Here is a 14485-nt window from a genome sequence, read left to right on the forward strand (position 1 = left end):
ATGGAAATGTACGATAATGCAGGGCGAGAATTGTAAGGTCGGACCAGCATTTATAACCCACATATGTTTACTTAAAAGAGTTTTTTTTTTTTTTTTTTAATCTTTGAGAAGTTTGTAACTTTTACATAAATATCAATGCTAATCATGTTAGCGTTATTTTTTTATGTACAACAAGTGTGTGATAAAGGCGGCAAATGTCGATGGGAAGGGGGGAAGTAATACGCATTAAGGGGAGAATAAATGGAAGAACAACAATGTAGAAAATCGCTTTGCTCATTGCGCTTGTGTTGCTAAATATTCCTCATCTCAGTGAGGTTCTTGATGGTAAACAAATTGCTAATGCGTTAGGTCACAGAGTTGCGGAATTGCGTTAAGCAAATGCATCACGGGAAGGAAATTAAAGAGCATACAAACCCGGACGAATGAACAGTTGTCGAACGGCGGAGGGGGAAGTGGAGAAGAACAGAAAAAAAAAAAAAAAAAAAGGAAAATGCCAAATGGTTAAGGCGTTTATGATTTCTTCTTTATCTATTTTATCACCCTTAGTGCAGCTTTCTGCTGTACGTTATCGGTACATAATATGTAAGAAACAGCTGTGTATACATAAACGTGAACACCTGCCGTTTACCAACAGGGGGCAATGTCAGGAAAGGAGCCGCTTCAAATATAAGTAGGCACCCTTCCCAACTCGGTGATTAATCTTGTTTTCACTTAGAAGAAAAGAGGGAGAAAAATAGGTGTAACTTTTGTATACCTTTGAAACGGTTATATTGTAAAGGATGTGAATTCTGTTCAGGTGGTTTATATGGTTCGTATTGTACGTCTCGTCGCCTGCCTTCTGTGAGAATATGTAGTTTTCTATTATGGACAAGCCACTTAAGGCATAGCACGTATGATAATAATCAACTTTTTCCATCGGCTTGTCCTTCATGCCGCCCTTATTGCTTTGAGAACAGACGAGCAAATAGAGCTTTAAGAAATTCATATTAAACATGACTTTTTTTTGCAAGAGTTTATTTTTATAATTTTCAAAGTTGATTTGTTCTTTGTTTATTTGAGTTGTCATGGGGGGGTAATTACTACTGATGTGATCCCACCTGGACGGCGCATCCATGCAGTCGTCGGAGTGATGACTGCCCTTAGCTTTGTTACGCGTTTTGAGGTTCTCTCCTTCGTCAATAGAGGGATGTTCAGCTTTTACCCCATTTGAACTAGTTCCCATTACATTAACTTTTTCAAAATTGCTTGGGTCATTAAAATTGGGGAAATTCGTGTTATCCACAATTTGGTCTCTTCCACGAATATGCTTTCTCTTATTTCCATTTCTGCAACTCTGCAGGAACTGCCTTAATAGATGCATTTCGTTTATTAAAAAGAAAATGGATCCAATCCAGAAGGAGTAGCAAGCGTCCACTAACTTATTGGTTCTTCCCATAAACGCGCCCTCTAAGTTCCCTTGTTTGTTAATTAGCCAGTGTACTAATTTATTCATATTGACTTTTTGAACTTTTCCTAGAATGCACAAAGTAGCTAAGGCGCAATAGGTATAACCTCCGTGACTTTCCTGAAATTTCTCACTAGTAAATCCGCCTTCGTAATTTTGACAGGACAGAATATATTTTTCCACATTTTTCTTTACTTTATTAGTTAGTATGTGACACATGGAACATACTGCTATGGCACAGTAGGTGCCTCTCATGTCTATCTCCCCATTTTTGTGTAATCGAAATGAACCATCTTTACATTTTAACTTAAGGATATAAGAGTGTAATTTTTTTTTATCGAGAAAGCTTAAAAAATTATTTTCGTCATCGTGTAGGTATATAAAGACACATACCGCCGCGTACGTAGTCGCTATGTGGGTGTATTGATTTAGTCCACCTCCGAAGCCTCCATTTTCGTTTTTTATTTTATTTAAATAGGCGAACACGCACTGTTTTATATAACCAAAGGTGGTTTTACCTAACTTCTGCTCAATCTCTAAATCGTTATGTAAGATGTAGATAGTGTGAATACACCAATAGAAAATCCACGGCTTTGACGCTTCCAAAAAGCTCAACCTTAAATTTTTTACGAAAAATATATCAGTGCAGAATTTGAAATGCTTCTGCTTTTCCAGATGTACATTTAACACGCTGATAAATTTGTTGAGCAGAACGGAGGATTTGTTTAACTGGAAGTGAAAATTTTCAACGATTAATGTGTCCTCTTTAATGAGAACATTTCTTAGTTTAGAGACATCCCGAGGATGGTTACTCGCAGAGGGGGGGTCTATATCTTTTGTGCCTTCTTCTGGCAATATTTCGCTTAAGTAATAGGTACTGTTTCCCTCTTCATTTTCCCCGTTTGCGTCATTTGCGCGGTCATCGTTTGTGCATTCTTGAGCGCTGATATTGGTAGGAGGCCATTCTTCATTCAGACATGGACCTCCTTCTACCTTACTTTTTTCGTCTAAGGGGGGACATCGTTCCCCTGTATTTTGTTCTCTTTTAGTTTTTTCCGCCTTATTCTGTGTGTCCCCCTCTTGTTCCTTTCCCCTCATGCACACACTTTTAGTATCATCCGTTTGCTGTCTCTTTTCAAAATGGGATGAGTTGTTTGCGCATCTGTGTTTATATGCTCCCTTCTCTGAAGACGTCACAGCAGCACTAAATTTCTTCTTCCGAATGTATGTGTGTATCATCTCAAAGGTGTAATGCCCTTTGGTAAAGAAGGAACTGATATCTTCAATACTTCCAACGTCATCGAAAAGGAAGAATAAAATAATATCTGAAATTTCTACAGTGAGACTATTTAACAGCATGTCAATGATGTTGGAAGAGAAGGTCTTATAGTAGATGCTTAATATTTGTTCTTCCACCTTCTTTTTTTCCTTTATCGTTTGTGTATTTTTGTTGCATTTTAAATTAAAGTTGAAAAAATTTTCGGACATATGGTTATTATTTCTTTCATGAGGGGATTCTCTTTGAGGATTTTGTTCTTGGAGAGATGCTTCATTAGGTCTGTCCTTTTTGAGCGGTAAACTGGTGACGAGGTCTATATTGTTATCTGTGTTGGAAGTGTCGCTAGAAGATGAGCTGGAGATCGCCATGGAACTCTTGTCATCATTCGAACCTCCCGATTTTGACTCTATACATTCGAGTTTTTCCTCCTCTTCGGCAGTATCAATATGTGGAGTATCTTCCTCTTGCGCGTGGCATTCCTTAGGTGGAAAGAAGTTCGATATTACTTCATCCTCTTCACTAGAATTTGTTAGAATATCACTTAAATTTTCGGAAGAACTGGAATGATAACACTCATGAGGGATGTCATCTTTACAGTCTGCGTAGTTTTCTTTACTTAAATTAAATATATAATTAAATAGGATCTGTATGAGGTTTTCCAGCTGGTTGTAAAATTCATCGTTCTCAAAATCTGGCTTGAAGTCATCCTTTTTTTTTTCATATTTTGTTAACTCGAATAGAAGGACTGCTAGGTGTTTTCTTTTGTTGTACCTTAACATGTAGGTGTCACCGGTATTCATCTTCGGCTAGGCCTTCTTTCTGCTTGCAGCGCTTGTTTGTTCTTTGTTTATTTTTGTTCTCAGTCGCAGCTGCTTTTCGCAGAACGGAAAGTGCGACGCATGCTTCTTTAAAAGGAAGTTCAAAATGAATGAAAGTACAGTTTAAAGGTAAAAGTTTCGTATGCCTTTGTCGAGTTGCTTGGAATGAAATGCTGTCGTATAGAAAAATATTTTCTTTGTGTTTTCTTTGTGTTTTTTTTGTGTTTTTTTTGTGTTTTTTTTGTGTTTTTTTTTGTGTTCTTTCCGTTTTTTTCCCTCTCGTTTTTAATAACCAATACACGCGCTTATTTTACCCTTCTGTGCCGACGTACAGTACGACAAAATAAAACAAGCTTTTACGAAAAAATTCGCATGTGGCCCGGCATATGTTTAAATTCACATGGTACGGGTTATGCGCAAAAGAGGAACAAGTATGAAGAAATTGGACAAAATGAAAAAAATGATAAGGTATAGAAAAAATGAAAGAAATGATAATGTATAGAAAAAGTGAGGTGCATATTGAGAAGTGTTAAAAAAGGGAAACCAGCATTTAAAGAGTGTATAAACAGATCTTTAATAATTAAAACAAAGAGGTTAATTCGTTAAAAACAGGGGCACATTAAACGTGTACTTATTCTTACCATAAAAAAAAAAAAAAAATGTAACGATTCAAAATATTAAACAGTAATTGGGTTATTTTGGAAAAAACATTCCCGTGTAAGCAAAAGGGTTAATTATTTTTTACTCTATTTTGGGTACTTATGTGATTACTTCGTTTCATCTCATTTCATTCCATTCTTCCTTCTGTCAATTTGTAAAAACATGGCGTAGTGATAGCTCCTTTTTATCTTAAAAGTGTAACACGAAAGATATTTGAGGTCTTCTTTTTTAAAGAAAGTTGGCCAGCATAAAAAAGGTTCCCTTCGCAATGAACTTGGAGACTTTCGCATTTTCACAAATCTGTAAGAAGATATGTGCACATGTGGTGTACATAAAAAGGTGTATATTAACTGGGGTTAGGGGGAGAAAAGAACGGGAACACAAGAATTGTGCCATCATGGCTACATCACGTAAGAATGTGGTAAATTTTTTCCCTTTTTCGTTCGTACGTCAATGTAGTATTTAATGATATCGTTATTATTCGTGCAGAGGATTGCATTTTCCTCTATGGCTAGCTCGACAAACAAATCTGTATCTGCGGTGTGGGAACAGACAGAGAAGAGGCAAATGGGAAAAATGCAAAAGTGGAAGCAAATAATTTCTTGTAACAAAATGACAAACAGCATGGGGGGGGTGACACCTTTTCTTTTTTAATCAATCAGCGCAGTTACCCTTTTCATCCATGGTTAGGACAGAAGAGTCTTTGTTTTTATTTCCAATTTTAAGGAACCCGTCTTTCTCTAATTCCTGAATGAAGGAAAAGAAAAAGTGGAGGAAAGGGGGGATAATTTGAACGCAGTGCATATTCCTTTAAAGGGTGCCCAGCACTTGAAAGTATAAAATGGATGAGGGGATGTTACATGTAGGTATATACATGTATACGTAGGCTCTACCTTAAAAACGAATAAGTGGAAATCTCCCGATTCCACGATATTATTTTCGCAGAAGGGTATGTCATGGTACCACCAGTGGGGAATATATATCTAAGTAACGGAGAGGTAGAAGCGTGAATTTTGTTGGAAGCATGAAGCTGTCTACGTTTCATGTGTGCTGGACGTTCCACTTATGCTGAAATGCGTACGCAGGTGACATGTGGAATGGAAAAATGACTAAATGGGATGGTAACTCTCTACAAGCTCGTGCATTTTCATATATGCAGCTACAGGCGCATGAATGTATGCGTGTGCAAGCACGTAAAATGTGTTCCTCTTTTGGATTGTTCTCTTACTATTTCATTATTATTTTATATTATTATTTTTTTTTTTTACATACAATTGGTCGCATTTGGCTCTTCAGTAGGGACGTAACGGCGTAGATCAACCGGAAAATGGACAACTTCGTTTTGTATTTCACCAGATAGGAGTATGCGTCATTTACCAAAACGTCAAAGTTAAAATTTTCTCCATCAATATATCCATCCATTCCGGAACATATATTTAGTGCATCCAGTACAACACACTGTTTTAATTCATTCGAGTCGTTTAAGTAGTTCCTCCATGTTAGCATTGTGTGATATTTGTTTTTTTCTATTATGTCTTTATTGAGCGTGTTGTTATTAGCTCCAGTTGGCATCTGCTCATTTGCATGATCATTTTCTTCCTTTTTTTTGCTTTTCTGAGGATTCTTTTTTGTAATTTTTCCATGTTTGTGGGCCTGATTGTATATATGATTAGTGTAGATTGACGTCGCTTCACCATCTTTGTAAAAATAAATAATCTCGTATGAATACCTTAGGAGGATAATATCATACCCTCTCAGTATCCCATACTCATTACAATCTAATTTTTGGACATTTTCATTGGGCCAATGTTCTGTTATCTCATTTTGTTCGCTCATAGAATTGGAAATTTCTTTTTCCTCTCTTGTGTGGACTAAAAAGAGAATAGAAAAAAATTGTGGCTCAAAGATGTCGTTAATATAAATCATACTCTTTATGTTTTGATTTTTTAAATAGTTTAGAATTTTCAGTTCGTTTTTATCTATTTTGCTGTTTGTGTTTATTTCTTCTTTGTGCATAACTATTTGTTCTATGCGCTTAAATGCATTATGGTTAAAACTAGAGGTGAATTTTTTTTTCCTATTCCTCATATTTACCAGTTTTACTGTGACAGTTGACTGCACAAGAAGTATGTTACGCTTGTTATTTATTCCACTACTGTATGAGGGGGTAGCCATGCTGTTAAGAATGTAGTAGGAGTAGTTCAATATTTCGGTTACGAAGTTGTCCAATTTTAGAACAAGATTTTCGAAGTAATAAAACCATGTGTAATGACGTACTTTTTTTTTCATGTCTTCATTAAATATTAACTCTTCGAAGATGTGATACATGTTTTGATCATCATTTATACCCTCGCGCATGTCACGTTTGGGGGTAGCGTTAGGCGAGGCACACCTCTCTTGGTTTGTGTACTCCTCATACTTTGCATTTACTTTTGGGCTTTCGTATTCCATAATGTTGGTTACATTTCCCCCGTTTCCTCTTACACCGTTCTTAGCGTTTTCGCTTTCATTTTCATTGAAGGGGCTATTTTTTTCCTTATCGCCTTTTTTTTTTTTTTTCCGGTTTTCACTTTTTTTTTTCTTTATATCATCATACATCACAGAGGGTTATATTTTGGGTGTGTTTTTTTGGGGGAGCAGTTGTTTCTTTTTTTTTTTAACCCTCTGCGTGTTAAACCTATTTGCTTAGATCTATGCGATGGCCGATTTTTTGTAGTTTGTGTTACACAATTAGGAAAAAATAAGAAGCACTGTAGGTAAATTTACTCTTAAGTAGCAATTTTTACACGCGTCAGAAGTCTGTAATGTTGCGATGTTCCTCTCATTGCATGAAAATGTGTGACAGAGGGGGTAAAGGGGCTTTGAAACAGGCACATCAGGATTCAGTAGAAAAAAGGAGAAAGGGAAGGTGGAGGCGCGTGTGTAATTCTACGCGTGCGTATACATATATATTTATGTAAATATATCTATGTATATTTTGATGGAAGCGAAAAAGTGCCAAAATTTCAAAAAATAGAAGATGTAGTAACTGAATGTACCCCCTTTTTTTTTTTCTTTGCAATTTTTATTTTGCGGTTGCGTGAGAGGAGGTGAAAATTAAATGCTGGTAAATGTATAAATGTATACCCCCTATTGCAGGTACATTTATCCTTCGGAAATCAATTTTGTTATCATCCTAGTGCTCGTTTACATTTTTTAAATTTAATTTTTAAGGAGTCATAGAATTTGAAAGGTTCGTTTTTATATATAGTTAGTTGCGACCGTGACTCACATAACACTACTTGGATGATACACCTCATTTTTTGCGCCATGAAAAAAAAAAAAGCGGAGTCTGTATTTGTTACATACATACACATATACGCGCTTGTGTTTTGTGGGATTATATTAACAGGGCAATTTTTCTTCGCATTTATTTATAATTTTACATCTCTGCGTGCTCAGCATTGTGTAATTTAAATGGCAATTTTGTAAGAGATGATGCATCCAAAAAGAAACCAACAAGGAAAAGAAAGAAAAAAAAAGCGACATTTTGATGTGTTCAGAAGGCGAGATAACGTCGACAGTATCTTTTCGAGAGGATTTTATTTTTCGTTTCCAAGAAAATTCTTTTTTATTATGTTTGGACGAACCTTTTGAAATATTTAAAATGTCAACGAGGCAGTAACCAAATCAAGAAACAACAGGGCAAGTATTTTTCGTTCATTACAGAGTGTACTCGAAAAAATATGCAGCCATGGAAGAAGGAAGAATTTTTGTGTACATAAACGGAACCATTTAGCATAGTAAAAGTAGCGCTACTTTTATTCCCCTGAAAAAGGGAGATATAACCCACTTTTTATGATTACAAATATTTTCACCAAAGGAGAAAATAAATAGCAGGCTGATTCTATACCGTTTTTCGCACATCCAGAATCAGCCCTGTTTCCCGGGGTACTATGTAAGATAAATGATATTTATGTAAAATGCAGTTAAAATAAAATATAGGGTGAGAGACCAAAGATTAGCAAAAAGAAAAGTGGTACAAAAAAAAGAAGAAAAAAAAAACAGGTATTAGCGAGAAATAACGAATAAGGCAGGACAAACCAGATTAAGGCAAAACGCGAAATTTTCACCTACTTGATCGCTTAAGTAAATGAAAATGTTGAACAGAACACGGAGAATTTTTTTCAGCACAGCAAAAAGCAGCAACTTGTACCTGAGCATATCTTCGTCTAGCGAATCCATATTCAGAAATCAAGTAATCAGAAGGGCTTCTTTCCCAGGTTCTCGAAATAGGAAACAAAATTTTTAAATAAGGCGAATCAAAGTAAGTACTCCTAGTGGGTTTACCTATTTTATTATTTTTATTTTTTTTTCAGGAATTGAAGGATATTTCACCATAACAAATAACCACAGCCCCCTAGTTACATTATTAAGAAATGGAATAATTACTGTCGAATTTGACGAGAAGGAAAAGAAGCAGTTTTTTATATCAGATGGCATATTTATATATAAAAAAAGTAATGACAACAGCAACAGCAACAATGCTGAAATTGTGGGGGTTGAAATTGTGCCCCTAGAATATTTAGACAAAAATAAAACAGTTAAGGTTTTGCAGCAGATGTGCGCAGTAAATGATGCTACCGATGACAAGTGGAGAAAAATCAAGACGATGTTGGGGTAATGCAGGCGTGTTGTCGCGTGCGAGTGTTCGCACGGAGTAATATATAACACCCGTTATTTGCATAAAGTTTAATTATCACTGCAAATATAAGTACAACATTTTATTCTTTATTTTGTTTTTTTTAGGAAAGAGCTGTGCTCGTCAATCCTTCGAGTCACCTCGTGAAAGGAAAAGAAGCAGGTGCCTTTTTGCATGCATCTTAGAAGGCTTATGAATGTGAAAAGGCTCTGCATGCGCATTTAGTGTTAGGGGTTTCCCACAGATACTGCACGGAATCCGTTGTAAGTGCAAATGGCATTTTATAGAATTGATGTAAGAAAGAGTAATAGCCTACTTGTTCACATTTCTTGTGTGTATATGCACATGTTCCCGAATACATGATGCACACAGTTATGTATCGGGCTGTTACAAGATTTTTACAGATTGGCGTCACAAGGTAGAATAGAAAATATAAGAATAAAATGATGCCGCTTGGGTCTTTTTTTTTTTTATAATCAAGTCTATTTTTTTTTTCTGTTTTTTATATGAATAATGCCTGAGCTGTTTTTTGCAGAAATCAGAACTTTACAACTGATACGCGTGTGGTGCAACATGCGCCAAGGTTGAGACATATAAAGAAAAAATTTGCATGTACTACTACAGGAAAGGTTATTATCTTCATTTTGCTGCTCATTAAACTTTCTTCTAAAAAGAAATAAACTCAAAATGAAAGCAGTTTGTGTAGCTGTTTCGTGCGCAACAATTAGGCTAAAGGTTTATTTTAATTGTGTTTGAGGTATATTTTATTTTGTAAAAAATTTGAAAGCAACATTAAGCAGCGGCTCGTAAATGTACGATCTGTGTGAGTGTCTACATCTTATTGGTTAACTTTTTATTTCACTATTTTGTCATTCTGGTATTTTATTTTTTTCTTTCTTGCTTCAAAACTGTTTTCACCTTTTAATCCCTTTCGTGCGTTTGCTTGACTTTTTTCTGTACTGACGACTCCCGCGAATGTGTGTTGCTTGTTTGTCCCAGTGCCTAATTTTTTAAAAGAACATTAAGATGCCTCAGCGTCCCATGTAGAACGGTATGTTGTTATTTTTTGCACGCCACAGGTGTACCCCCATGTGTATATATACACAATACGTACGTAAATTTGCCTGCATATTCGTGTGGATAGCTAAGTGAATTTTTCTTGCCTCGAAATTTTACGTTGTAAAGAATTCTCCTAGGCATTCAGAATTTTCCTGAATTTTTTTTTAACGAATTTTTTTTTCCGTTCGATACTAGTGTACAGCTAGCTATTTTTATTTTACTTTTATTTTTTCTTCCAAATGGATCTGTTCATCAAATTTTTAAATGCGTTTATTTGAACTGTCTTTAAGAGAAAAGGAAAGAGGAGATAGATTAATTTGTGTAGAGGTCCTTGACGCTCTTTAAATTTTTCTTAATGATTGTGACTGGTGCTCATTTAACATTCAATATATTTGGCCCGGTTCTCTAATGCAAGATTATATTATGATTATTTTTTTTGCATAGTAGATGTACAGATATATATTTTTTTACACCGTTTAAAGAGTCGCTAAGATGACACTGTACGGCTTTTTAGCCCTTGTGGCATTCTCCTCTATTTGTAAAGCGGAGCTTATAGAGAATCCTCAGAAGGAGTTTATGGACAGATTTGACATAGCCAGGAATCACATAAACATAAGGTGGTCTACGAATGGTGCGTTTGGAAAAGGGGACTATAAATATGATATAGGTAAGCAGAAGAAATGGAGAAGGCTGATTCTTTGCTCATAAACAATATGAGCCTGTGTCTGCTAATCTCCTTATACATGCCAATTTTGTGCTACGACTCACGTTAGAATATATGCCTCAACATATTTCTATAACATTGTGAAGTCCTCACCGTTTTCCATGCGCAATGTTCGTTTTGCTGATGTCTGTGGTAAATAACTCTTTTTCCTCCCTCCTTTTACATGATGAAGAGAATGCAGAATCTAAGCTTAGCACAAAGAATATGACAGGAATCTGCCCACACCATCAAGCACAAGGAATGTACAGGGGTAGCTGTCCCGATTATGGGAAAACATTCCTAATGGATTTAAACGGAGATGAATATAATGAAGATTTTTTAAACGAAATTAGTTTCGGTTTGTTGAACAGGAAATTGAATCTTTCAATAGAAATTCCAGTGGAGAGAAGTGGGATGGCAATGTACCAAGGTCTCTTTAAGCGTTGTCCTTTGGACGAAAATCAAACTTTTCTGATAAAAAAGGAACAAGAATATGATATGTGTTTTAGAAGAATTTACAGTCATATGGAATACGCCATAGAAAGTAAAAAACGTACCTTAAGGAATAAATATTTACACTTTGGATGGCACGGATTAGGAGGTCGATTCGGTTCCAATATGAATTACCCTCTACATGATTATAATCCGTTGGAAAGTCATGTGACTAAAGAAATGAGCTTCTCAGGTTTAATAAAAGATTTGTCGGACTGTTCTATTTATTCCCATTGTATGGGTCCATGTTTTGACAAAGATTTTGATAACGAATGTTTTCGCAGTTTACCTGTCGTCTTTAACCACAGGACAATGGAGTGTGTTATCCTAGGAACACATGAAGGAAGTAGAACAACAAATTGCCTGTCTCAGGATTCGGATAGTTTTGAGAGATGTTTTGTGCCCATAAAAATGGAAAGGGGGAAAGAATGGACCTACGCATCGTCATTTCTGCGTCCGGATTATGAGACAAAATGCCCTCCAAGATTTCCATTAAATGATACAGTATTTGGCTACTACAATCATAGCACTGGTGAATGCAAATCTGCTGTAAAAAATGATCGTGAGAGTTATAAAACAACTTTCAAAAGTTGTATTGAAGGACTATTCAATCATCCTGAGAGGAACAGCGAAATTCGCGGAGATAACTTCTTATGGGGGGTTTGGGTTTTGGAAGGTAGTTCCAAAAAATTAAATTCCATGAATGACATTGGAATGTGTTCCATTTTGAAGAAGAAACCAAATTGTGTCTTGAAAAAGGAAAACCACTATTCCTTTACCAACCTGACGGCGAATTCTTTTGATTTGAAGCAAAATGTAACGTATCCGCAGGTCGAAGAGATGCATGAACAGGACGATGAAGCAGGTAGAATTGGAAAAAGCATATCGGAAGGAAGCGAAGAAAAAACGGATTTAAGCGAAATGGATAAGAGTAGGAAGAAGGCGCGGAACGAAGATGAAGGAGCCGAACAGTCAGGAGGATATCAAATTTTGGAAAAGAAGAGGAAAACAAAAATAAATGAACACACAGGATTAAGCATGAAGAATCTTAACTATATGTTTTCCATGCAAAAGAGTCACGAGTCAGAACATCCAAATAAGGACCATTCTATTTTTAGAAGCAAGGGTGAACCTATAAGTCAAATGCTTGAACTGAATCAGTCTTCCAGAAGTTATTTGCACAATCCCGGTGTCCGTGGCAGGGGAAGACACCAATTTTCGCATATAACTTCCCCGACAATAAATAACGGGTCAGGTTCTGAGAATGAAGCAAATATCAATTCCGAATTTTCGAGAAATCCTCAAGCTAGATTTATGGAAAGATTCGATATTCCAAGAAATCACATTTTTATCGATTGGAAAAAGGAAGGAAATTTCGGAGAAGGTAATTTCAAGTATGATGTTTTATTGAATAAAACTGCTGGTATCGCTCAGTCATTATTAATTGATGATTATAATGACGTTTGTCCAAATCATTCAATTCCAGGAAGGGCACAAGGAAGTTGCCCTAACTATGGCAAGGCTATCATTGTCGAAACACTTGAAAATAAAGATATCCATTTTAACTTCCAATTTTTAAATGAAATACATACTGGGTATATGGGCAGAAATGGCAGAAATAGTGTCGAACTTCCATACAATAAAAGTGGAATAGCTATGCATCATGGTTTTCCAACATCGTGTCCAATAAATAGGCGGGAAGAAAAGTTCTTTGAAAAAATGGATGATTACAATTATGATATGTGCAAGTCTACCGTGTTTTCCTCTCCGTTCTCCATGAAGGAATGGGATCGCAGAAGCCATTCGTTTAAGTATTATGGCCTTTATGGATTGGGTGGTCGACTAGGTTCGAGTGTTTTAAATTATGGAAAAGGGGCACAAAGAGGTGAAACGCGTAGGAATAACATAACGCTACCAATGAAAAACCCAGGATTAATAAAGAACTTGTTCGATTGCTCTATATATTCCTATTGTTTAGGACCTTGTATGGAAAGCATGTACACAAATACATGCTTCCGAAATTTACCAGCTTATTATAATCACACAACGGGTGAATGTGTCATACTTGGTACGCATGAACAGGAAAGGACCAGTAATTGCAGAAAGGAGAAAAGTGACTTAAGTAGACCCAACTGCCAGAAGATTAGAAAAACCTCAGATTCGAAGGATTGGACATATGTTACATCATTCATTAGGCCTGATTATGAAGAGAAATGCCCACCTAGATTTCCTCTCAATTCCAAAAGTTTTGGGATCTACGATGAAAGGACAGGAAAATGCAGAAGTCTCGTCAGAAAGGAGAATTTCATTAGTATTCTAAATTTCGAGGCCTGTTTAGAATATTTGTTTATTACCTCTCCAAAGGATTTATATAAAAGTGAGATGAGTAAATACTGGGGGGTTTGGATTGCAAAAGAGCCAGTTAATAGAGATAATATGTTTACGGTGACTGGAGAATGCTACTATATACTTCGAAAACCAACTTGCCTCATCAACAAAGAGAACCATTTTTCATTCACATCTCTCACAACAAATGACATTGATTTTTATCAAAACCTTAACATAGAACCTTTGGAAGAATTGATTGGGCAGAAAGATATAATCGGTTTAGCTAAAGAGGGTAAGAATAGTAAGAGGACTAAGGCTGGGAAGCATCTAGCAGAACACAAGGCGCTGAATCCATCAGATTTTGACTTAAGTGCTGAGCCTGACAGTCGTGCAACAGACAGGAGGCAAAATGAAGAAGAAATAAGAATAGAGGAAGCAAGAAGGATGGAAGAAGCAAGGAGGATGGAAGAAGCAAGAACCGTAGAGGAAGCAAAAAAGACTGAAGATGCTAGGAGGGCAGAGGCCACTAGGAGAGCTGAAGAAGCTAGGAAGGTAGAGGCCGCTAGAAGGGATGAGGAAGAAAGGAAGGCTGAGGAGGCTAGGAATGCTGAAGCGGCTAGGAAGGCAGAGGCGGCTAGGAAGGCTGAAGCGGCTAGGAAGGCTGAGGAGGCAAGGAAGGCTGAGGTGGCTAGAAAGGCTGAGGTGGCTAGAAAGGCTGAAGCGGCTAGGAAGGCAGAGGCGGCTAGGAAGGCTGAAGCGGCTAGGAAGGCTGAGGAGGCAAGGAAGGCTGAGGAGGCAAGGAAGGCTGAGGAGAATAGAAAGGCTGAGGAGGCAAGGAAGGCTGAGGTGGCTAGAAAGGCTGAGGAGGCTAGAAGGGCTGAGGAGGCTAGAAAGGCTGAGGAGGCTAGAAAGGCTGAGGAGGCTAGAAAGGCTGAGGAAGCAAGGAAGGTTGAGGAGGCAAGGAAGGTTGAGGAAGCAAGGAAGGTTGAGGAGGCAAGGAAGGTTGAGGAGGCAAGGAAGG

The 14485-nt window shown here is 36.9% G+C and overlaps 4 protein-coding genes across 4 annotated transcripts in view; 2 read left to right on the forward strand and 2 right to left on the reverse strand.

Moving 5' to 3' along the window:
• Nucleotides 1-643: 643 nt before the first annotated feature.
• On the reverse strand, nucleotides 644-3523 carry C922_02467 (protein farnesyltransferase subunit beta; the record flags this gene model as incomplete). The annotated part of the gene is made up of 1 exon (XM_008818066.1): nucleotides 644-3523. The coding sequence occupies one exon, from the start codon at nucleotides 3521-3523 to the stop codon at nucleotides 644-646; it is 2880 nt and encodes a 959-aa protein (XP_008816288.1).
• Nucleotides 3524-4602: 1079 nt separating this feature from the next.
• On the reverse strand, nucleotides 4603-6799 carry C922_02468 (hypothetical protein; the record flags this gene model as incomplete). Its single annotated transcript, XM_008818067.1, has 4 exons — nucleotides 4603-4736; nucleotides 4873-4948; nucleotides 5095-5184; nucleotides 5474-6799. 4 exons carry the CDS (start codon nucleotides 6797-6799, stop codon nucleotides 4603-4605), a joined length of 1626 nt encoding a protein of 541 aa, XP_008816289.1.
• Nucleotides 6800-8339: 1540 nt separating this feature from the next.
• On the forward strand, nucleotides 8340-8864 carry C922_02469 (F-type H+-transporting ATPase subunit delta; the record flags this gene model as incomplete). Its single annotated transcript, XM_008818068.1, has 2 exons — nucleotides 8340-8463; nucleotides 8560-8864. The coding sequence occupies 2 exons, from the start codon at nucleotides 8340-8342 to the stop codon at nucleotides 8862-8864; spliced, it is 429 nt and encodes a 142-aa protein (XP_008816290.1).
• Nucleotides 8865-10433: 1569 nt separating this feature from the next.
• C922_02470 (hypothetical protein) overlaps nucleotides 10434-14485 on the forward strand; it is a gene marked incomplete at both ends in the record, with an annotated part of 7640 nt that continues 3588 nt past the window's right edge. Inside the window, 2 exons of the mRNA XM_008818069.1 lie at nucleotides 10434-10608; nucleotides 10838-14466. Of these exons, the coding sequence (XP_008816291.1) occupies nucleotides 10434-10608; nucleotides 10838-14466 (3804 nt within the window). The remainder of the gene's footprint in view (nucleotides 10609-10837; nucleotides 14467-14485) is intronic.

The sequence above is a fragment of the Plasmodium inui genome, assembly GCF_000524495.1.
Source record: "Plasmodium inui San Antonio 1 unplaced genomic scaffold supercont1.8, whole genome shotgun sequence".
In the NCBI taxonomy this organism is placed as follows: Eukaryota; Apicomplexa; class Aconoidasida; order Haemosporida; family Plasmodiidae; genus Plasmodium; species Plasmodium inui.